Genomic DNA, 24,958 nt, shown 5'->3' with positions numbered 1-24,958 from the left:
CTGCAGCGTCTTATTTTCCCTTCCATTGAACAATACAGACAATACATGTTCCACTGCATTCTCTGGAAAGCTCTGCTGACATACCTGTGTCGTAGCAAAGCAACACAAAGAATAACGAATGATATTAATCTGGTTTGACCATTAGGTGATGAAAAGTGTGTAAAAGTTGTCTCCATGATTATGAAACACAATAATGCCCACATATTGCTTGTGCTTTTTAGGTTCTGTGTGATATTATTTGCCGTTTCTAAGATATACATTATTGTCAACTTTTTGAGTTTGTGCAAAACGATTTCTTACATTACTCATTTGTCAACAAGCTTGTGAAAATAAGGCAAAGTCTGGAATGTTCATTGCATCCGACAACATGAAGGTATTGGACAGAATTTATAATATTGATGATTTCTCGTTCTTTGCACTTTACAAGCAACGCTGTCTGGATGGTAGCACTGGAGGAAAGCCCATATAGGATCATTCAAAGAGATCGTTTTAATGGGAGCATGGGTTTTCTCGACAGCTGCAGTATATATTACTATATTTTATCAGTCTGGTCGACCCCACATGGCGTCATGACGTCATTTTTTAAAATCATAAATACTTCTCAAATACCGGCATCAGTAGGCTATCCAATCCCTGTAGAGTCATGTGTCATGTTCTTGCAATAAAATCATTTTGAATCACAGTTAGTATTGAGCCTGGGGAAGCTGTAATGCAAAACGCATTGTTTATCATTGTTTGTACATTTTGCAAAAACTAATACAATTCTTCCATTATCACCTGAATATGGTAGGTCACAAAATATGGCGTATTTTCTTAAGCATGTTAACTCTGACCATTAAAGAGTGGAGTGCTCAAGTAACAGTTGCAGTTCGTGTGTGTGTGTGTGTGTGTGTGTGTGTGTGTGTGTGTTGGGGTGGGGGTGGGGGCTAATCTCAGCGGCGCCACCTTAAAAAAACAGTCTCGCGGACCTGTCAATCTAGACGAACCAGACAGACCCTGGCTCGCGGCCCTGTTGTGAGAACTACTACGTTATTGGCCGAAAGCGGATTCCCTGTGAGACCTGACCGCCTATTGGTTGCAGCATGTCGAGACACTGACGCGCACGACGTCTCCCTTCTATTGTTATTGTGGCGTGCGCGAGGGGAACAGACAGGATGCACGAGGAGACAGTGGGGCTGATAAAAGGCTAAAACAACCGAGAAACATCAAGCTAGCACAGTGCAACGTACGAGGAATAAACATTAGCTCGGTCCATTATAGGGCTTTAGAACAACGAGCCCTGAAACGCAGAGCAGTATCCAGGTCTGATACAAAGAGTATGAACACAGATAGCAGCTCTGGTCAACACACAACACGTACAGCTATCTAGAGTACAACAGCGATCGTTTTGTCCAACTTCTTCTCTCAACTCTGGCTGATGTGTAAGTACAAACTATGTATCTCCATCTCGTCCTTCTCCTGCCCTCTCCAGCGTTGCAGCCAGGATAGCCTGACCGAGAATATGAGGGGGAAGTCGGTCACATTAGCTTGCTAAATTGTTGCTTACTGTAACCTGCTTTTTTTATTCGCAACAAATGCTCGGTTCCGCTGCCTCAGTCTCCTAACGATACCGCTCGTACTGGCCTACATCTGCTTTTTATCTGATTCCCTTCTGTGTTCAACTTCAAGCAGTCGCACAGATGAGTCCTCGTACAAACAGAAGTTGTGTCTTAAATGTATATATTTGTCAGATTAGCTGGGTCTGGATCCTGTTGAGAAAGGGTTCGGGTTCTCCGGTACGCATGTCAGCCAGTCTGGGATGTCAGCGAAGTGAATGCACGGCCCGGACACTGCTCAGGTTGTGTGTGAGGCACATATGATCGCATCTCCAGACCAATCACCTTGTTGGAATTTTCATTTGAAGCACGAGGCCCTCCGGGTATCAGATGGGTTTTAGACGTCAGGGCCCGCATGATCAACAGTATGTTTAAGAGGACTGTGTGTGTGTGTGTGTGTGTGTGTGTGTGTGTGTGTGTGTGTGTAAATACATGTAGCAACAGTTACCTGTGACTGTCAGCATTAAGGCGGTTTGCTGTATCAGTTATTAAGCTACAATAAAATGTAGCAGGACATAACTGTACATTATGTTTGGTTGTAAATCAAATATTGTATATATTATTTACAGTATTGAAACAAGCTTCCATGTTCAAATGAGGTACATGTACGTGACATGTATGGTAGCACTATGTACGCATTCACATACTGTAGCTTACTGTACATGACTTTAAGTATTTCCAATGATGCAATTGTTGTTATTATTCAATTTGATACATATATTAGTCTTTAGAATATCAGGAAATAGTAAAAGAACGCCCTTCACAAGGTCCGAGAGATAACTGTCATGGAGTCCAAGACTGCATTCACACTGCAAGCCTTAGTGCTCAATTTGGACGTATTGCTCAGATACTTTTGGCTGTTCACATTATTTTTTTAAATGAATGTAATCCGTTTCAGATCACAGTGTGAACTGGTCACGGTCCTCAACTGACCCGCATGCGTTAAAAAGACAATAGCAAAGACATGCAGTCAGCGTAAACATAGGGCTTATGTGCAGGTCACAATACGACCCCTTAATACTTATGAGGTCTAACTCTCCACTGGGTACCTCCACTGCAGCTGTCCTCCATGTTGGTGTTCACAGAGTGACTCCCGCCAACGTTGGAATTGTGATGAATGCAACCTGGTGTCACAGAATACGTGAAGTGACCGCGTCCTGTTGACGGGGAGTTACGTGTTGGTGGCACGTAATCAATTAGGACCCTTTTTTTTTATCGTGATGGACACAAATGAAACGCATTTACGTGAACATGCGACGACCAGAGCTAGTGGCGTAGTGTTAACAGTGAAAAAGACTACTTCCAGTGGGCAGAAGGGGAGGTGAACAAACAAACGGGACTGTCAACCATGGGTTCACAAAGAGAACTGGATACAGCACTGGAGCATTTGATTTTCAAGTATACAATTCAAATGAAAATACCCAGAGCTTCCAGCGCAGTAGCGTTTCCTCTAACCCCGCCTCCCTGCCCTCGGTTCAGTCTCATTCTCAGTGACCTGAACGGAGGAAGGAAAATAACTCTAACATATGTTGTATTTTTCAACTTTTTTTTTTTTCAGTTTCATTTTTTTTCTTCTTCAAATGATCAAAACTTTTGGCCTGGATTTGGCTCCATAGAGTTACAGAGATGTCTCTTTCCTTCAATGGAAGTTCATGGGAAAAAGTCTTTCTGACCCGAAAATTGTAATTCCATCGTTTGGCCACTTTGTAACATTCGTGTCAAAACCCGGAGCTCTTCGTGGGGCCTTGCTTTCAACCAGGAGACTGGTGTTCATGTGCCAAAGTGTTGTTGAGTTAGTGCGAAGTTAGTGACTACTAAGTTAGTTAGTGACAACTAAGTTGCTTAAACTTAACATTACATAGTTTCTGTGTGTGTGTGTGTGTGTGTGTGTGTGTGTGTGTGTGTACACATCAGTACCTGGACAGTGGAGGGTCTGGGGGGTTGTGTATTTAGCTTCTACATTAGACCCTACATCACACACTGATGATCAAATAATTAAAGTCAGGCTCAAAGTCAACTCAAAACTGTTATTTGCAAGTCATTAGATCGGATTTGTGTGTCCTGACATCACCCAGCTGTCTGCATGGATCTGCATTCTGTGGTAACGATGTAGGCGTCAGTAACTAGCTACGCTGGTGACGTGAAACATAAAAATGAATCTTTTCGTCCTCCAAACAATTGCTCTGCAATCACACTCCATCACACAACAACAACAAAGCAGCAGAGGAAGCTGTACGTTGTGATGTTCCGTGTCGCAGTCATCCCTGAGGTCTCTTCCTCTTTTCTCCCTGTTAAAGGGGGTTTTTGGGGAAGTGTTTCCTGTTCTGATGTGAGGGTCAAAGGACAGAGGATGTCTCATGTGTACAGATTGTAAAGCCCTCTGAGGCAAATTTGTGATTTGTAATTTTGGGCTATACGAAAATGAATTGAAAATTGAATTGGTGCCATCTGGTGGGAAGGTGTAGTCCTCGGGACCTTTGATGAAGATAGGTGGCCTGTTGACGGGTCTTCAGAGTATGTTGTCCAGTAAATCAAAAACTGTGTTGCTGATAAGAGCTGCCGTTTTTTTTAGTGCCATCTTTAATTCCTTTGTATTTAGTTCACATTTTCCAAATTTTCTTTGGCACCCTTGGAGTCTCTTGTGTTCCATGCCATAAGATATTTAAAAAAAATAGTTTGCGTAGGTTCCTTTACGTTTTGCCTGTACTGAAGCCCCCCCCCCCCCCAAAGTGCCAGCAGACAATTTATTTCAGTGTCCGTCCACAGCCAGTTGTTCTCTTACATGTTGTCCTCGTAGCAGCAGGCTGGACTGAGGCGCATCTGATTGGAATCGCATTTCAAACCACCTCCAAATGTTGTTGGGATGCGATTTTGGCTTTTTTGAATTTTCTTGTCCAGACTTTGTAAAAATCAACCTGGATACAATCTGGATATTCCAAAAAGAACGTATTTGGGCCGGCAGTCTGAACAATGCCTTAGTGTCTCCTCTTCATTTAGCACTTCATCAAAGTGAAACGACTCCTCTAAAGAACCCACGCGCTAATCCCCCATCGTCCTGTATTTGTGGAGTTTCCTTAAAAGAGTCAGCCTCACAAAGGTACAGAAACAGCATGGATGACATAGCCATGCATGTTTAAGGGTCATTCAGCATAGAAGGACCATTACTTTTGATGATGTAAGTTGATTTTGCTGATAATACAAATGTGCGTTTACTTAAAGGAATAAACGCTCCAATTTTACTCATCATGGGGACTACAAAACAGTATTATAGTATTATATATTCTGGTTGTCTGGAAAAAAAAGCCTGAGTGAGGTCATCAAGGTTTGATGTCTCCGTTTGGATTTGGAGATAATTTATAACAGAACGCAGCAAGGAGGGTCTAAACATATACTTTCATAACTCTGCAATATGGGAAATCGTAAGAGTCCGTGTTATTGGAGCTTTACCCGTACCAGGGACTAAAAAAATGTGACCATTCTTGTTGTATGTGGTATTGCAACTTTGAATTAAGTAAATGATTTTAATACAACTGACAATCTTTAATAACTGTTGGATTTTCACACTTAACTTGACATCCACTAATTCCCGGTCTCCCCACTCCACTAACAGGGACTGATTCAGAGCTGGGCCATCATGATGCCAGTGAACTTTCTGGTCACTCATTGGCTGACCAACTTAATACCAGGTAAGGAGGACAGCAAACATGTATGACAGCAATACCAAGTAATACCATCAATTGACCGAAACTAATAGCAAGGTAGCTATTAGCTGATATGCCTAACAGGGTGTAACGCTGATTGACTGTAGTTAGAAACTGTGAAATAACTATTTATTAGAGAATTACTATAAGGTATAATGGAGAATCAAGATACAGGAAGCAGCAGAAATGATACTATGTTGGCAGATAGATTGATGGAGTCCAGTCTCACCTCATACCGTGATCTTCCTCAGCAGATGGAGATTGTAGATTGTACGTCCATATTTCCTATATTCTGAGCCTTCTGCTGTCTTGGTCCCTGGCCAAGATTGCCAAGGCTGCCTAGTATATGCAAATATGGACTTCTTCTAGGGAGATTCTTTAAAATAATTGTCCGGCAGCTTGTTTTCTACCTGCCCCAATGCAAAAGTACACCACAGAAGAAATGTGAAATGTCATCCATCCCTATTTACCATCAATTCCATTCAATAGGCTTTATTGGCTTGAGTGTAACAATGACAACATTGCCAAAGGGTCAAGTAATAATGAGATTAAAAAGATAAAGGTACAATTCCCTAAAGAAATAAATAGCAGAAACAATCAACCCTTGCTTTTGTGTGTGTGTCTGTGTTGATATGTGTATGTGTGTATCAGTAGCTGTACAGGTGTGTATTTCGCTCCATATTAGACCCTCAATCACACAGTGTCAGTAGTTCTAAGGGCAAGGAATCATTCAAAATGATCCAATAATTAAAGTCTTTACAGACTGATAATAACACAAATATAGCTCCGGGTACAAGCCCTTTTTTTTTTTTTGCTCAACAGAAGGAAGCAGCTCAATTGTCCAAATCAAAGCAGCAGCAAGCGGGGTTTGTGCGACCAAAGTCACTTCAGCTGGTTTAATTCTGCCGAAGGAGTGTTGTTCATCATGACAATGTATGCAGCCTTTTAGTAATTGGACACTTAGTACCATCAGTCATATTTCTTGGCATTTTGGGGAAATGTTCCGACAGCTTAATTACAAATATCCAGCAAGTTTGGTGATGTTTGGACAAACTGTCATTAAATTATTGACAAATTTGCATCAGGCCATTACTCATGTGTAGAACTGTCGCGGTATGTTTCAGTTTGTTGGCGTTAGGTCTGTGAATGTGCTGAGCGTGCCCATTTCAATCGGTCAATATCTCGGGAAAACAAATAAAATATCAACATGCTTTTGGTATCTTTTGATAAGCACTAGGGGTGCAACGGATCACAAAACTCACGGTTCGGATCGTACCGTGATTCTTGAGTCACGGTTCGGATCATTTTTCAGATCAGCAAAGAAAAGGGGAGGAGAAAAATATAACTTTGCTTTCCATTTATTAATTAAGAACTTCAAGAACACTTAAAGCAAAGAACCTTGGGCTATAGTCTTACATAAAAACAAAAATATTTAAGATATTTATTTTCAGAAGGATGAGAATATCTACGTAACCTGGGGAAAGTGTAGCGGCGGATTTGTGTCTGTGTGACTCTCACAGAGGGGGCGTGTCTGCAGCACCGAACTTTAAATCTCCACTCCGCCGTGATGAAGTGAGCTGTCAGTCTTTTCCTTTTCATAGAGGAACGATCTTCATACTGAAGTGTCTCTTCATATGTGTGGACATGCCCGATGTATTGCCGTATGTCTTTCTCTTTAAACAACGCCTACATACCGTAATGCGGTCCACCACCCTCATCCCGTCGTTATAAGTTATGGGGAAGACAAAATTCTCCCTAACTTGCGACTTAAATAACACCGGGAGCTTCTGAAGTTCCTCCGCTCGCCATGACTTTCACCGTTAAATGCTTTTAACCTGCTCCGTTCACGTGAACATGCTACTGCTTTATATCTGTTCACTGCAACTTTATATTGATATTTTGGGACTTGTTACTTGAAAAGGAACAGCAGCAGTAACACTTTATTACACACTATGATGATTAAACAGTAAAAAAATACATTAAAAAAAAACTCAATTAATTGTGCCGAACCGTGAGGGGTGATCCAAACCGATCACGGATTGATCCGTGATCCGTTACACCACTAATAAGTAGTAAGGTGGCCGTCAGACCTACGGTTTAAAAAATTCAAAATGGGGGGAAAATGGCAGACTTTATGGCCCAAGAGGCTTTTTTCTAGAGCACATTGAGCTGGATATGTGTGTCAAATTTCAAGTCAATCGGACTGTGGCCTTTCCCAACCGACACTTTTGCTGCAATCATCTCACATTTGGGGATTTCCCTCAGTAAATATATGAGTTTCTCTAATCTGTTATGTTTTATGGGCGTCTGTGGCTCAGGAGGTAGAGTGGGTCTTCCACTAATCAGAAGATCGCCGGTGATCCCTGGCACCTTGCATGGCAGCCTTTGCCATCAGTGTGTGAATGGGTGAATGATGACATGTAGTGAATGGACTTGGTAAATTAACTTTATGAGCATTTATATTACTCTGGTCTTCCGACCACTCAAAGCGCTGTACACTACATGTCAATGCTCAAATATTCACACACTGATGTCATGCAAGGTGCCACCTGCCCATCAGGACCTAGACCAATGCACATTCACGCACACTCACACACCGATGGCACAACCTTCCGGAGCAATTTAGGGATCAGTGTCTTGTCCTTCGAAACTTCAACATTAAATCTTTAAACACTTAATAGCATTAAGCGTGTTCGTACAGCCTGCGGTTTCCACTACAGAATAGTCTCATATCCGCGGCTATGCATATAACAATTGCCGTGGCGATTGCTTTAGCCCTGTTTGAATCAGTAGGGAACAGCTGCCTAAACGCTGCGGGGAGAGTTTTCAGCGTGTGTGCTGCTGTTGGTTCTCCTGCTAAGCTAGTTTAGCGTAGCGTGTAGAATGTTGTTCTTCCGTGGTGGGCGTGTCAGACAGCACGTTGTCTGTTACGTTGGGTGGGTTATCATGTTGAGCGCAGTGGCTCCACTGAGAGAACATTATATTTCCCACAATTTAAGCTTCGGCATTTTCCAAATACACTAGTATTATTCAAACGTATTGTTCGGTTCGTAATGCCTACCAAACCGTGAGCTTCGTACAGAACGGTTCAATACGAATATGTGTATTGTTACACCCCTAATATATATATATATTAGGATAGTAGATATATCTATATATATATATATATACTGTATATTAGTGCTGGGAAACCTATCACGTTATTATTGCGCTAACGCATTAATTAATCAACGGCCACAATTATTTTATCGCACATTAATGCAGTTTTGTGCGATATACAATACACACCGTTGATGGCAGCAAATCACCCAAACAAACAAGCGGTGGAGGGAGGCTTCAGCAGACTACGTTGATGCAGCGTGTGGGAGAAGTATAGCTAAACAAAAGCAAGACAAGCTAACAAACGCCACAGAGAGGAGGATAGATACAAACTGCAGGACGACTAGTATTGTGGAAGATGTCGGTCTGAGGAACGTTCTCAGGATCAACGAATGACGGAACGTATGAGCCTCTCAAGACGACCATCACAAGAAGAATATACGAGTCGTATGAAAAGGAGAGGACTACAGAAGAGACGGTGTTACAACGTGCACCAGCTGTTGCTCTCACTGGAGACTACTGGACATCGCTGGGTAACCATCATCACCTCGGAGTTACAGTGCATTATATTGATGAACAGTGGGAGCTGCGTTCACATGCTCTGACTGTCATGAAAACAGAAGACAGACATTTTGCTGAAACGTGCGCGGAACCTTTTATTCATGTTGCACAGCAGTGGAACGTTTCAAATAAAGTCAGCGCACTGAGCACAGATAGTGAAGAAATATAACTGTTACTGTGTAAAAGAATACTGCTGTTAAGAACCTGATTTGTTGAAAGTGTTTGCAAACCAAATGTTATTGCACTTTTGTTCATATAGCAGTACTTTTAAAATAAAACTGAGCAATACACTACTTTTGAATTCATTATTGAACTTTGCGCATAACAATGCGATTAATCTCAAAAAAATGTAATCGTTGCCCAGCACTAATATATACACGTGTATATATATACGTGTATATATACATATACATATATATATATATATATATATATATATATATATGTATATGTATATGTATATATATACGTATATATATACGTATATATATATATATGTATGTGGGATGGCTCGTGTATATATATATATACATATATACGAGCCATCCCTAACTTTAAACCTGAGCCAGCCCTAACTATAAACTTGAGCCAGCCCTAACTATAAGCATTATCAAAGGAAAATCTAAAGCCTACTAAATGTGGTCCAGAAACGGGAAGCTGGTTCCACAGAAGAGTTGCTTGATAGCTGAAGGCTCTGACTCCGATCCTACTTTTTGAGACTCATAGGAACCACAGGTAATCCTGAATTTAGGGAGCGCACTGCTCTAGTGGGGTAATAGGGCGCTGTGGGCTCCTCAAAATATGATGGTTCCTGACCATTTAGGGTTTTGTAGGTGGAAAGGTGGATTTAAAATGTTTTTCTTGATTTTACAGAGAGCCGGTGCAGAGACGCTAATATGGGATTAATATGACCTCTTTTCTAGTCATAACAAACCCCCCTTCTGTGTCTTGTGGCAGCAGCATCATGTCAGTGAACCCTCCAAGCAGTAATGACGCCTGCCTCAGCATCGTCCACAGCCTCATGTGCCACCGGCAGGGCGGAGAGAACGAGGGCTTTGCTAAGCGGGCCATTGAGAGCCTGGTGAAGAAGCTGAAGGAGAAGAAAGACGAGCTGGACTCGCTCATCACCGCCATCACCACCAATGGTGTCCATCCCAGCAAGTGTGTCACCATCCAGAGGACACTGGACGGACGGCTGCAGGTCAGTGCACCTCTGACAGTCCACTTAACTCTCACTGTTACACTTGCACAACTTTGAGGTCCACTTTCTTATCACATCTGTGCATTGGCACGAGGATTTCTCTCTAATGTCTCTTGAATATTGAATATATTTCTTGCTTTCAGATCTTACAGTTAGGAATTTATCTCACGGTTTGATTTGTATTGTTATGATCACTTTTCCATTCAAATTTAATTTAATATTCAGAATCAATGCTCAATGAATTTAAACATCTATAGTGTCTTTTTTGACATGAATTCAGTCTGATCTTAGTACATCTTGAATGTTTCATATATTCTGAATAAAAATAGAAACCTAGGCAGGGGTTAAGACAGGCGCTGTGTGGTAGGGAAGAGTTACTAAATGGCTGGGTAATTACTGCAGAAGTGGTGAGGAAGACGACTAGGAAGGTACTTGGTGTGTCATCTGGACAGAGAAAGGAAGACAATGAGACTTAATGATGGAATGTGGAAGTACGGGGAATTATAGTGAGGAAGAGGTTGGCAAAGAAAAGTGGGATAGTCAGAGAGATGAAAAAAGTAGATAGAAGCACAAGGAGATGCGGCTTAAAGTGACGAGAGAGGGTTGACTAGACACAGGGACCAATCTGGGAAGGATGTGCAGCAGGTTTGGTCAATTAAGGATAGAGATGGAAATGTGCTGACAAAAGTGAGGTGAGGGTTTTTGAATGATGGAAAGAATACTTTGAGGGGCTGGTGAATGAAGAACATGAGAGAGAGAAGGTTGGATGATGTGGGGATTGTGAATCAGAAATGCAATGAATAGCAAGTGAGGAGAGCTATAGAGGAGCTAAAAAAAGAGAATGAGGAGTGGAAAGGTTGGTCCAGATGACATTCCTCCTCCATGGAGATGTTTTGGAGCAATGGCAGTGCATCGATGTATATGCCCAACCAGAGAGTTACATCCATTATCTGTAACTGCTTATCCAATTCAGGGTCACGGGGGGGGGGCTCTTCCCACAGATGCTCAGTGCTTCAGCGAAGGGAAGTTGCGACATCCATTTTGTAATTTATTACGCTTAATTTATTCACTGACAATCCTACAGTGGTTGGATTAGTAACAAGATGAATCTAGGAGGGAGGTGTCTAAGCCTGTGAGTTCATTCACCCTTCAGCTGAACATGGGAACAACTAAAGGGCCGATAAGAGAGCTCAGCAGACGGTGGGAAACCAGTTGGAAAAATGAGTTTCTAAATTTCGTGGCACTTTAATCTCTGAAAACCTTCAATGGGACAGTAACGTTCTTCATCTTAAAGTTGGCCCATCAGATATTGTGTTGTTTGGGGAATGCTAAAAACAATGTGTGTTTCTCGAAAGGCCATGGTCCATTGCTCCACAAAGATTGTCTCCATCGGTCAGTCTACAAACCTGCTTCCATCTCCGTCCCACCTGTGCTTCACACACCAATATTCAAGTAGCCCTCATATAGAGAAAACAGTGTTTTTTATTAACAATGACACGATCAGTGTGATGGAGTCAGCAGAGAGTAGACTCACAAATGTCTTTAACAGTTATATTGATGGAGACAAATAATAATACATCGGTAGGGTTAGGGAAACTCCACGCGTCCATGAAATATGATGGTTGTGCCGTGAACTTGTCGAGTAATGAGCCATTGTTCTCGGTTTATCTCTTTTATTAAGTAACGGGGCTGAACACGGGGTAAGCTAACATAAAACATTTGCATCCTCTCCAACTCTCCATTCACGAATCATAGTGCTACATATATGGAGTGCTGAGAACACACATGGGTCTTGGATATAGTAGCGATGAACACAATTAGATTCAGTGAGCATGACACGACGACTGTAATGATGCTGTGCTCTCTCCTCAGGTGGCAGGGAGGAAAGGTTTTCCTCACGTCATTTATGCACGGCTGTGGCGCTGGCCTGACCTCCACAAAAATGAACTCAAGCATGTCAAGTTCTGCCAATACGCCTTTGACCTGAAGTACGACAATGTATGTGTCAACCCCTACCACTATGAGAGGGTGGTGTCACCAGGCATCGGTAGGTCAGCTTCATGCTTCACAGGTTTCACCTTCATTTGAATCACTGATAGAGATTTCTAAATGTAGTTCAACAGTCAAGTTCTGATCTCATGTTCTTCTTGTCTTCTCTCAGTTGGTCTCAGCCTTCAAAATACAGGTGAGTTCCATTCTACTGCACCACATCATGATTTAAAGGATTCCTTGTTTGCTATGTGATCAAACTGTGAGGACATGTTGACTCCCCTGTACAGCAGTTAAGCCATGAATTGTATCGAAGGTAAAGTTTAGCTGCTGTCATTGCTATTAAGAGCTATCACACCCGACGTATGATTGAAAGCCTGTTCTCGAGAACGTGGTTAAAGGAGCAAGTAGCACGTTTGACGATTTGTCTTATAGTATAGCTTTGTGTTTTTGTTAAATGCAGTGACTTGTTCCATTGAGAGGTGTTCTGCCAACTCATCGAGCCATTGTGACCTTGTTAATCTGCGTCTGTATCTCCAGTTGAGCAATATTGTACGTTTTTTGCAATGGTAGAGGTGGTGAGTATGACTTTGTTGTATCTGTGTAGGTGACTGGTGTATTGTCTCCTAAGAGGCAGTGACACAGGAGAGACCCAGGGCTTGTGTTGTTCCAGAAGTTTTGTGTTTGCCAAGCAAAGTGCCTCCTGAGTTGAGTTCTGCGTGTTCTGTGTGTGATATGTGGAGGTTCTCATACAGAACGAGCTCTCATTTGAGTTAATCTGCTCGTGGTTTTGAGATATTGTTGAAAATACTCTGAAGTGAAATCAGACACCTGGGTTCATTCGTGGAGCATTAATACGTGGTTGTTTTAAGCAGCTGTCCTGAGTGAGTCATTCCTTTGTTTTTGCATGACTTAAAGGAGAAGGTGCGTTGCTTGATTGCAAAGTCTGGGTTGTTCCAAATCGGGGTGAATTTACATGGTGGTTGTATGTGATTGGTGATCTTATTGGTTTTCAAACCAAGCCTCCAAAGTTGTGCTAATGACTGTTCTTACAGCAGTTATGTTTTTTATTATCGTAATGGTAAATCTTTGATGGAGAGATTGTTGCGTTCAGAGCATTTCAGAGGATGCATTTCATGACGCATTGTAATTGATTTGATAATTAATAACGGAGAAACGTAGCTGTTTGCTTTTCTGCAGTGGTGGGCCGTCAGGGCCAACAAAGCCTTCTCTGCTGGCCTCGACAGAATCACAAAGTTATAGCTATTTTATAATTTCATTATTTTTCATAAATACACTACATGTATTCTAAATATGTTTTCCCATTAGCTTATTATCTCATTGCACAGCTACCGTCTTCCTCAGTTGCTCTGCTTCCAGCACAGCTTGTTTTAAGTAGAGCTTTTATCCAATCACATTTCACCTCTATGCACCTCCCCTTTGCAGTTTAAGTGAATGGGGACGATATTGTTGATTGCCACAGTCTTCAACCAATCAGATCTTTAGTTTGACGTGTTGTTTCACCACTCGCAATGCTGCTCTGGAGTTGATATTCATCAGTGAACACATGAAGCAGGTTCCCTTTATAGTGACATCATGTTTTTTTTTTTATATCAGCTGAATAAACCAGTTTAAAGTGCTGATATTTGTGTGTATAGAAAAAGAAAAAGTAACAGTTTAAACCTTGTACTGAGTTTGTGCTGAACAAATGGATACCATGCATGTGGGTGAGAGCATTTTAAAATGTGCTCAACATAGACACAATGCATACACAATGGCAGCTATAACGACTTGACTTAATTACTAGTAATGGACTTTTTCATTGGCTTGGTGGAGTGTTAATTGTCGAGGCAGCGATGCTATTTTATGATTATCCATGGCCTAATGAAGCTCCGTGTCCCGCTGCAGCAGCACCAGGCAGCCTGATCAAAGAGGAATACATCCATGACTGTATACAGATGGACCTCCCACCAGGCATGCCTCTGTCTGACCACCAAGCAGCCATGAAGCTTCCTCCTCCAGACCTCTACGGGCAGCCCTTGCATCCCCCGCAGCTGTCCTCTGAACCTCATGGACCCCCCCCTGTCACCAGATACACCAACCTGCCTGTCTCACCCAAAGGTCAGCCCTTCATGATCTGATATCTGTATTCAGTGTTGGATGGTTTGCTAACTCGTTATCAGACGGGCTTATTGTATGTTTAGATACATAGTACATACTCTGTGTAGACCACACAACACGAAAATGTAAATACACTGTCTGAATATAGATTTTAGTTATTGTGGATTTTTTGACTTATTTCATATTCTTTACTGTCTTATTACTTATTTATAATACTTGTTTTGATCTTGTTTTTTACTTTGTCTCTTGTTTGCACTACACTGTATGCTGCTGTAATCCTGTAAATGTCCCCGCTGTGGAACTAATAAAGGATTATCTTATCTTATTATTATTAAATAACACAGTCATGTATACAGTATAGTAGGAAACCACTTATTAGTGATCACGTCTGTCCGAGTCAAATCGATCACTGTATGGATGATTATTATAACCAAATAGTTTTTTCTATTTCTTAATTAACATGCAGATTACCCTCTTTTTGACATTTGCATATTTATAACATGTACAAAAAGTAATGAAATGGACAATTTAGCGATTTTCTGATTTTTTTTTGACAGTACAGCTGTTTTCAAATGACTGCACTGTTACTTACCAATGGCCCCAAAACGAGACAAACACATGTTTAAAGGTGAACATCTGTTCCACTGGACATTTTGGCATGGCCGCGAATGAGCTGAAGGAGAAGGCGAGAAGGGCTTTTAATGACAGCAAAAGAAAAATTCAGATGGCAATTCATTTTAGGACCTGGCTCATGATTCTAAATACAGTAATATAGCCAATAATATTATATGGTAGGAAAGTGTGGGGTCTAGCCAGGACCTCCTAAAATGGTAAAGCCCTGCATTCATAATTGTGCAAAATCATACTTGGAGTTCACAGACACACAGCCAATGCATAACCGCTCTGTGAGAAGTATAAGGATTCAAAGAAAATGGTCTTTGAGAACGTATATTATATACATAAAACCCATCAAATATTAACTGCAAACTATGTTGACTGTTATCAGACCGTAAGAGATGATACAAGCCCTGTAGTAAATGTTTCTGATGGATTACATCTGTAAATGTGTGTTTGTCATCTTGCTATTATCTATTGAGGTTTCTTGTGTAAAAATGAATTATTCAATAATATGTAATTTTCCGTTTTGCAATAATCTAACCTGAACATTCATGCCAATAGAGCTTAGTTAAAATTGATTGAATTGAGAAAGATAAATGAGAGAGAGAGAGAGAGAGACACAGAGAGAGAGGGAGAGAGAGACACACAGAGAGAGAGAGAGACACAGAGAGAGAGAGGGAGAGAGACAGAGAGAGAGACACAGACACAGACAGACAGACAGACAGAGAGAAACAGAGATACAGACAGAGAAACAGAGAGACAGACAGAGAGACAGAGACAGACAGAGACAGACAGACAGACAGACAGACAGACAGAAACACAGACAGACACTGAGAGACAGACACAGAGAGACAGACAGACAGACAGACAGAGAGACAGACAGACAGACAGACAGAGGTCTGACTGGTTCCTCTGTTCTCCCTCCAGTCTCTGGCTCCATGCTACCGCTGCAGGGCGGACACGGTGACGGCCGTCTCCAGACCGCGTCCCCACAGGCTCAAGTCATGACCTCGGCACCACGACCCCAGACCCCAACCCAGCCCCCTCCTCAGCAACAGGCCGCCCAGCAACCCTCACAGGCCCCCCACCCACAACAACCCTCCCTACCTCCTTCTCACCCGCATGGACAGAACGGTTACAGCAGCAATAAACTCTCTCAGAGCCAGGCTGCCTTCCACAGTGAGTTCTCACATACACAAATACAGGCATATGTACTAACATATATACATGGATAATCTTTAATACCAATATTTTGTGTTGCTTTCCAGGGGAAACGTAAGCAATTGCCTAATAAGGAAGAATAATGTTATTTGTTTATTTTATTTATCTATTTATTGTAACAAATCCGTATAAAACTGAAACAAAGAAACTCATCACCCATAACTTAAACAACTGTCTCACGTTCATCCTTCCAACCCTTCCTCATCCCTATACACCTTAGATAATGATAACTTAAGATAATAACAAAATCATTTATGACAATGATAGATAACACACATACGTATAAACATGTTTAATCAGACTGAAATCAACTCAGTGAAACAGTGTCAAATAGAACTGATCATAATATTATGATGAATCTTCATGGAAGCAGCCTTTTAGATTGTACAAGTATATGTATTGTATTTCTCCTACACTGGGAAAATACATTTTTTAAAACTTAAGTAACTGAATAGTGTAAATGTGTCAAGAGACATGAACATATTTATAGTCCAGAGGAAATGAAAATGCCTTTTTAAACCTTTTAGATCAAATTCTCTGTAATGTTGTGCACCTGTTACACTGTATGCAACACTGCCCATGGTCCAGCACTGATCCTTCTTTACTGTAATTCAGCGGTTTGGACCGGCAGCAGCACAGCCTCCTACACTCCCATAGGACCCCAGCAGAACGGGCGTGGTCATCATCCAAACCACCATTGTAAGATATGCTTCAAAACAAGAATTCCACACAAAGTTCACTTCAATCCTGTCACATCCACTGACTCCTCTCTAGGTGCTTTCTGTATTGAACACCGTATGTGATGATGTGGTACAGCTTTGTGTTGTTCTGCTTCAGACTGATGTACTCCTCCCTCTGCTTTCAGGGTCTCAGCATCATGGCTCCGCCTCTTTCCCTCCTTCTGTGTCCAACCATCCAGGTGAGAGATGATTACGCCGTCACTATGGTTTTTAGACGGCCATTGAACTATTGCCTACCGTTATAAGAAACGTGGTGCCGCACACGGCTCATATCTTGTTCGTCATATATGTCATCCCTTGTCTACGTTGACAGTTGGTGTAGAAATAACATTTCGTTTCTGTAAAAATGGTGATGGTAGAGTTTGTGCACCTGTTGCCAGGCTTAGGATGAATGTGTATGTATGGATGATGGAGGAGACATTCACCCTGTCATCTCTGCGTGGAAACGCGCTCACTCTGTTTTCATTGCAGGACCAGAGTTTTGGTGCTCTATCTCCTACTTTGAAATGGACGTTCAGGTGGGGGAGATGTTCAAGGTGCCCTCCAGCTGCCCCATAGTGACCGTGGACGGTTACGTTGACCCGTCAGGAGGCGATCGCTTCTGCCTCGGACAGCTGAGCAACGTCCACCGCACAGACGCAAGTGAACGAGCCAGGTGCGTCTCTGAAATCGATTTTTAGTAGCGTGTCTTTATGTATATGAAACACCGCGGAACACTTTCATCCTCTCTTTCATTCATTTGCTGACTCACTCGCCGTTAGCCTTCTGTCTGTCCCCGAAGTTGTCCTTGGGCTGCAGTGTGTGAGATGATAATGAATACAGACAATACGCCTCTCTCCTGCTGGAATGGTGCGTAAATACACGGGACAAGCAAAAATAAACAGAACGCTTTAATGCCATTTAATACAGTAACACTGCAAAAGCTTTGAGAATTAGTTTTAATTTAAAAAACGATGCTGCGCAGCATTCAATGCTGATTTGAATGTCTTGTGACGGTTTCATTCTCCTGCTGTTGTTGTAGGAACTTGCATCATAGCATTTGTGTTTTAGTTGTATTTGCTGTTTAAATGTGGGCTAATATATGGCTATTTAAAACATGTGAGTAGTTCCGTATGGCCTGAATTCTGTCATATTAACGGCCGTATTTGCCACACTCCTCCTGGAAAAAAGTCTCCACACATGTAAAAGTACTTTAGGTTCCATTCATTTGACTGCAGTGAGCAACAACAGGGTACAAAGAAGAACAGACTCCTCCTCTTCTTAACCCACCTGAGCAGCACATCTGAAGAACCTTGAGCTCAAGCGAGGTTTGATTCCAGCTGTGGGACCTTTGCTTCCTCTCTCTCTCTCTCTCTCTCTCTGCTGTTACACTGTCAACAAAAGACAAAACTGACAAGTATAATGATAGTCTTTATTTTTCTTCCCTGTGTTGTTTCAGGTTGCACATAGGTAAAGGCGTGCAGCTGGAGTGTCGTGGGGAGGGCGATGTGTGGATGCGCTGTATGAGCGACCATGCTGTGTTTGTTCAGAGCTACTACCTCGACAGGGAGGCGGGCCGAGCACCAGGTGACGCTGTGCACAAGATCTACCCCGGAGCCTACATCAAGGTCTGAATCCAGCTCACACGAAGAAATCAGATCCTCTATTTTTAAACTGTTCAACTATTTTGTTTGAGAACACCAGTGAGTAGCGTTGAGCTCCTACGTAGCATGACTCAAATACACAAGTTGCACATCCATTTGAAACGAGCCCCTTTATTTTTTTTAGCTGCACATGTGGAAGTGAATGAAGCGTTTTGAAACGTTGTTCCAGACTGATGTTGTGTGTTGGTCAGGTGTTTGACCTGCGGCAGTGCCACAGACAGATGCAGCAGCAGGCGGCGACGGCTCAGGCTGCAGCTGCTGCGCAGGCCGCCGCCGTGGCAGGAAACATTCCCGGTCCAGGCAGCGTCGGAGGCATTGCGCCCGCCGTTAGTAAGTGTGAACCCTTTCACGATAACGTTAGATTTAACAACACATGGCGGAAATGCAAAATGTACGGTGACGTGTCCGAGGTTCGAGGTGGAATTTATCATACAGTCCTCTGTACCGAGTTAGGTACAGCCCAGGAGAACGACAGCGTGGACAGAATACACAGTGAGAAGCAGCTGATCCATGAAGAGAGACTGGTTACTGAAAACAAATTGCAACATTATCAGTAAAAAAAAAATGATATAATAACTGAATCATATGGCATGATAAGATGTTGGTATTTGAGCCCACTCTGCAGCTCAATGCAGCGTTTGGATACGTTGCATAATTCCTCTTTATTTGAAGTCTGCATTGTATTTTTTGGGGATTTCTATGTCCACCAAAATGAATGCAGATATGCTGTTTTTGAAACGTTAGAAAACCAGCTTCAAAAGGCGACAGACTCCTTTCCCACTGCCGGCAGACGAGTAGCTGTTCTAGAGGTGTTTGTGCTGGAAAACAGAGTTAGTAGTAGTTTTACGGTGGTTATTTATTTTTTATCTCCGCCAGGAGAATCATGCAGTCCTTTGTGTCTGTGTGTGTGTGTGTGTGCGTGCGTGAGTGTGTACCGTGTACCTGTGTGTCTGTCCACGGCTAATCTGGCTTCTACTGCAGTAGATGGGTGGCCAGTTATAACTGCATTCTCAAGGAGCTGTTGCGGTGACTCACATTTTCTCCAGTCACCTTTTCATTGCCTGCTTTATTCTGCCATTGACTGCCTTCTGACTCACAGAGCCAAACAGGCCACCAGCCGGTGGGGCCGCAGGTGATAACACAGCTGAGCCGCTACTCTGCGCCCAGAGACCCAGTGGGGAAACCAGTTAGCTTACGCTAATGTCTTGGACGGTGTGTTTGGCTAACAGCTAACAGAACTACCAGTACACACACTGCTGCCAGAGACGCAGTGAGAGACGATAGTCGCATAAACTATTTGATTATTATAATCTAATGACTATTAAAACATTAGAGAATCCTGATCCAGCCCTACTATTTATTACTGTTACTTTATTACTAGTTTGATGTTGGGATCAGATATTTATTTAGCTAGTCATTGATCCAGATTCATTTATTTCAATCTGGTTTCTGTCAAGTTCGAATGAAGTGTGTTTTACAATGTGCATTGGAAAGACTGGAAAGACTTACCAACATGGTTATTGATTCATTTATTTCATGAATTGTCCCTCAACGATCAGTGAGGTGACGTTAGTGTTGTGACTGGAGTCTGTTGGCTTTCAGGAGAGCATATTAGTATTAGATTCGTTTTGTACGTTAAATATTAATTGTCCGAATCCCTGTTCATTTTATTTATGATGTATTCGCTTCAACGCGTATCACACAGAAACGCGTAAAAGGCCCGACAATTAGCATGTCCACCTGTCATGTTTCCATAACTGAGGATCGGAGCCGATGAATACCTGTGACTACTGCAGAGTCATGTGGATTATAACCTTTCCCTCTGAAGAAGAGCCAGATGTTAGTGGGGCTTATGGCTTATATGTAATATGTGCTGTTGCTATAATGGCCGCCCCCCTCACTTTTACACTTCCAGTTTGATTCATCCACTAAAAGACGCGATAGTCCGAAGCTCTGATCACCGCGTTGGATCACCGTGCAGCTTTACCAGCAGCAGCCAGGGATTCGCTGCTCCGCCTTCTCGGTGGAGGATGTTGAGGCTGTATGCCAGAGGCACAGCGTGACTTGTTATTTGAAAAAAAAAAATCATGTTTATGTCCACATCTAGTGAACACGTGGCAGGTAAATTGTATTTAACAGGGGATGACTGAATGGCAGTGTGGTCACATCTGATAGTGAGCACCACTCAGATATCCTTAGTGATGCCCCCTCTTGTTCACCGGCAGGTCTGTCTGCAGCAGCGGGGATCGGTGTGGACGACCTGAGGCGCCTGTGTATCCTGCGGCTCAGCTTCGTGAAGGGCTGGGGGCCCGACTACCCCCGGCAGAGCATCAAACACACGCCCTGCTGGGTGGAGGTCCACCTGCACCGCGCTCTGCAGCTTCTGGATGAGGTGTTGCACACCATGCCGTTGGCAGACCCAGGGCCTGCTAACTGAGGACCATGACCATGTTCAAATTCCAATCTGGATTCTATGAATGTGCACACACAGACACACACGTTGCCAAATATGCTATCTAATTGATACACGAAGCAAATCAATGGAAAACCTGGTGTTGATGGGTTTTCCAATGCTTTACTCCATAATCTAAAGTCAAACACAAGGGAGTTGGAGCTCTGAAGGTAAAGATTCTGACCAACGTGTCTGTCCTGAAGACATTCGTATGCACTGTAGAAATCCAGGGATGTGGTTCAGAAATGCAGCTCCTCTATATGCAATTTGGATGTCTTTTAATAGTAGGAGTGTCTACACATTCATTCATGGAATATACACACAGATGTATACAGAGTTATCCAGGAGGGAAACACACAGAGAGAGAACTGCATACCTCTGGAAATGCTGTCAGTAAATTCACACTGAACACAAACAACATTACAGTTCTCTTTACGTCTCGACAACAACAGAACCGATGTAGGAGTATGGATTAAGAAAACCCGTATTATGTCATCTCTGTGCTTGTGCTGCGCTCTTCACTGTATGTTGATCTAAACTGTTAGCATTGATAGCTGTTTAGCCCTCTTATTATGCTCAACTCAAGCTATATTATTTTTGTACCAAAAGGCTAAAAAGCCAAAAAACATTTAGCTTTAAAGTAGTGTTGTTGTACTTTGTAATGAAACAGTGCTACCCTGTATGTAACCAAATGGTTGGTGTAAATCACCGAAGCCAAAATACCTCATAACTACAGTGCAAAGTCACATTCGTTTTACGCCTAAAGCGCACACACTTTGTTCATCACTGACAGGCTGAAGTCAATCAAACGGAGCCCTCTGATAGGACTCTGACTACAACACTCCCTACGCTTTGTATTTATTGAGGTTTATAATGTACCGTGCTGTGATGTGCAGTAGCAGTACTAGATAAGTTGACTGATACGTGTTACTGTGGAACATTAGTTATACTCTACATGTCTCAGCAGAAAGACGTCGTAATGATTGACGGAGAACAACCATCAGCAGCTCCAGAGATAGAACCCTGAGTGCCTGTCTGTTCTCTGGTCTGACCGCTGAGCTCATCGCCCTGACAGTGGCTTCACTGCAGCCGGTCCTTTGAACTCTGGGTTGGCTTCTTTAAATGTGGCTCAACCAATTCAGCCTGTAAATTGCTGTTATCAGGCTAAAATAAGGCTGTTTATTCCCATCAAACTAATTCGTTTGGAAGAAGTTTGAGGATTGTTTTTTTTTTTTTCATCCCGGATGAATTTATATTAAGTAACAATGTGCTCTTATTTTGAAATAAAGGCAAAATGAGGAGAGCGTTGAAACCATGAACAGCAGTAATGTGATTGGTTGAGTGCTTGTTACATGAGGTAGGTGTGTTGCACAGGTGTAAAACAGTAGATGTGACGTTGCGTCTTTAAGAATAACCGTCATCTTACCTGAGTGTTGTTTCAAAGGAACACCAACGGACAGCAACTGGTTGTCTGCTGTGCAGCACTAAATGACTTTACCAGAAGGACCAAAGAGACCAGGGAGGCTGGCATCATGTTCCAGACGCCAGGAGATGAGAGATCTCATTTTTGAGTCAACTAAAACTACAGAAAAGTTAGTGAACTCGGTAACTTTGAAGTCAGCTGCCAAGTAACACGCCAAGTAACACACCAAGTAACACACCAAGTAACACGCCAAGTAACACACCAAGTAACACACCAAGTAACACGCCAAGTAACACACCAGCAGTTTGAAGTCAAAGTTATTGCTGATTGCTAGCGCTCAACCAGATTGATCTGTTAGCTAAACAGATAAGGTAACATCTAGTAACATTAAATATTCAAAGCAAGTTATTAATATCACACTAACATTTAAGCACCTCCATGCCAATCAAGTGTAAAGTAAACATGCAACGTGTTCATTACAAAGAGAAGTGCTTGTAATCCCATTTCATAATATCTCAAGACAAACCTCAGCCGACGGAGGAGTCACACATTAACATTACACGTTCACCCAAATTAGCTACCTTGAATCCTGCGATTAATCGTCGTTTATTAACATCACTTATCATCCGATTTTCCTTTCAGTAAAGCAAATAAGAACAGAATCCGTATCTTGGTCAGGTAAAGTAATCCAGTCGGAGGAAGGAGTGTTGTACTTCAGCGGTTTAGGTCACGCTTTCAATTTTGCAAAATTCCTGCGATTTCTCTGCATTATCATGAAAAGTTAAAAGTCCATAACATTACCTTGTGATGACAGTGAAAGGCTTTTAACGACGAGTTCACAAACTCTTAGTTTAGCACCTAAAAAAACAACAACAACATTATCAAAACAAACCTCGTTCTAGTTGGCCAGAAAAAAAACGGCAAAACAGGAAGTGACTGACGGCGACCGTGGCTCAGTGGTAGAGCCGGGGTCGTCCTTCAATCAGAGGAGCCCCGGCTCCACTAGTCCATGTCGGCTTGGACTAGTAGGCATTTGAAAATCTCAGCAGCAATGACTCGGTTACTCAAGATAAGCCACAGACAGTAGAACTGCTCAACACGGTCTGTGAATTATCTGGAGTAACATAATGTAGTAAATTAGACATTCAGAATACCAAAGGAAAGTTCTTGGGTATTAAGTTCAGACAAAATAGAAAACAATAACGTCATTGTCTGCGACATGAAGACACAATTATAGAAGTCATGATCTGCTCTCTTGGAGATATAACAATGAACTTTCTACCAGAATATTAGTTTTTTTTTGGTTCATTCTAGACGGACACGGTTGTCGTTCGCTCAGTATCTTGAGTAAAAAACAGTCTTGGTGTGTTGGTAGAAAAATACAGTATAAAGACAATCGAAGCGTGTTTCAGGTTTGAAACTGGACCCAGGTAAGATGGCGCCACATGGTTCCTGGAATTGCAAGTCGCATCTACTGTTTTATACCTCCCTGTTGAACATTAGCAGTGAATATAGTTCTAATTTTTCAAGTCTATCTTAAAGGGCCAGTGTGAAGCATTTCGAGGATCTATTAGCAGGAATGGAATATGATATTCATAATTTTCATTAGTGTATAATCACCTGAAACTAAGAATCCTTAAATTAGAGTGAGCCCTCCATGTCTACATAGTGGGCGGGTCCTCTTCATGGAGTCCAAGTCTCTTCAGTAGCCCAGAATGGACTAACCAAACACCAGCTGTTTAAGTCACCTGAAGGACACTGTGGTTCTCAGTGACGTGAGCCAGTGGCCGTTTTGAAGTAGTATGATTGTGGATGACCTCTGAGCGAAGCAAACAAAACCAGTTTTGCGCTCGGCGGCGGCGGCGGCTCACGTTAGGAAAGGGAGGAATGAGCAGAGGGTTAGTCAGAAGGCCACCAAATCTTCCACACTGTCCCTTTCAGCCGATCCTCAGCTGCCTCATGTACATACAAAAAGAGGAGAGAGTCGCTGTAAGCATTCCTGCTGCGCGTTACTGGCTGTGAAATAACACCTTTGTAGGGTTAGGGGTCCACAGTCCTCGTCCTGTGTGAAAACGCAATCCAAGCTAATATGAGGCTCCAGCTGTCTGAGTTAGTCTCAGGTTAAAACTAAACTCCCTCTTTGTGTTTTCTGGGATCTGACGGAGGGTTGAGTTCTAGCAAATGCGTCCTTTATAAAGATAGACATGAAAGAATAAGAATGTACCTTTTTTAAAAGCCAAAAGCCAGCACAGACTGCACCCCTCACTGTATGTCAGGCCAGTGATTCACATTGAAGGAGGATGCACACCAGAGTTCAGAGAAACCAAACGGGCCTGTAGTGAACCGGGTCTTTGGTAGCACGTAGGACAGTGTGCTGTGTAGAAAGAGATGTGACCCAATAATAGGGTTCAATGTAATTAATGTCAAAAGGTACCATCTTTGGACGAATCCAACTGTGCTACATGAGAAAAAAAAAAATGGTTGTTGATATTTGTCATCTGATTCAGCTGCTTAACAAAGATCAGCCATATGCATATTTGTGATTTGTGCCTTTTTGTTATCGACCATAGATGCACCAACACTGGAAGGACAGA

General features: G+C 42.4%; 1 protein-coding gene across 2 annotated transcripts; it reads left to right on the top strand.

The window, feature by feature from the left end:
• The first annotated feature begins 1,146 nt into the window (after window positions 1-1,146).
• smad10a (SMAD family member 10a) lies at window positions 1,147-24,900 on the top strand. 2 transcript variants are annotated; one of them, XM_068710766.1, is made up of 13 exons: window positions 1,147-1,421; window positions 5,206-5,281; window positions 9,917-10,157; window positions 12,030-12,204; window positions 12,319-12,342; window positions 14,055-14,267; window positions 15,813-16,064; window positions 16,722-16,805; window positions 16,972-17,025; window positions 17,318-17,501; window positions 18,285-18,453; window positions 18,681-18,819; window positions 20,715-24,900. In XM_068710766.1, the coding sequence occupies exons 1-13, from the start codon at window positions 1,418-1,420 to the stop codon at window positions 20,924-20,926; spliced, it is 1,827 nt and encodes a 608-aa protein (XP_068566867.1). In that variant the 5' UTR covers window positions 1,147-1,417; the 3' UTR covers window positions 20,927-24,900. The 2 variants fall into 2 exon arrangements, with proteins under 2 accessions (XP_068566867.1, XP_068566866.1); XM_068710765.1 differs by having other exon boundaries at window positions 9,914-10,157.
• Window positions 24,901-24,958: the final 58 nt, after the last annotated feature.

The sequence above is a fragment of the Cebidichthys violaceus genome, unplaced genomic scaffold, assembly GCF_023349555.1.
Source record: "Cebidichthys violaceus isolate CVI_PGR_0920_01 unplaced genomic scaffold, fCebVio1.0.p SCAF_16, whole genome shotgun sequence".
Classification (NCBI taxonomy): Eukaryota; Metazoa; Chordata; class Actinopteri; order Perciformes; family Stichaeidae; genus Cebidichthys; species Cebidichthys violaceus.
This window is presented reverse-complemented; position numbering and strand designations above follow the sequence as displayed.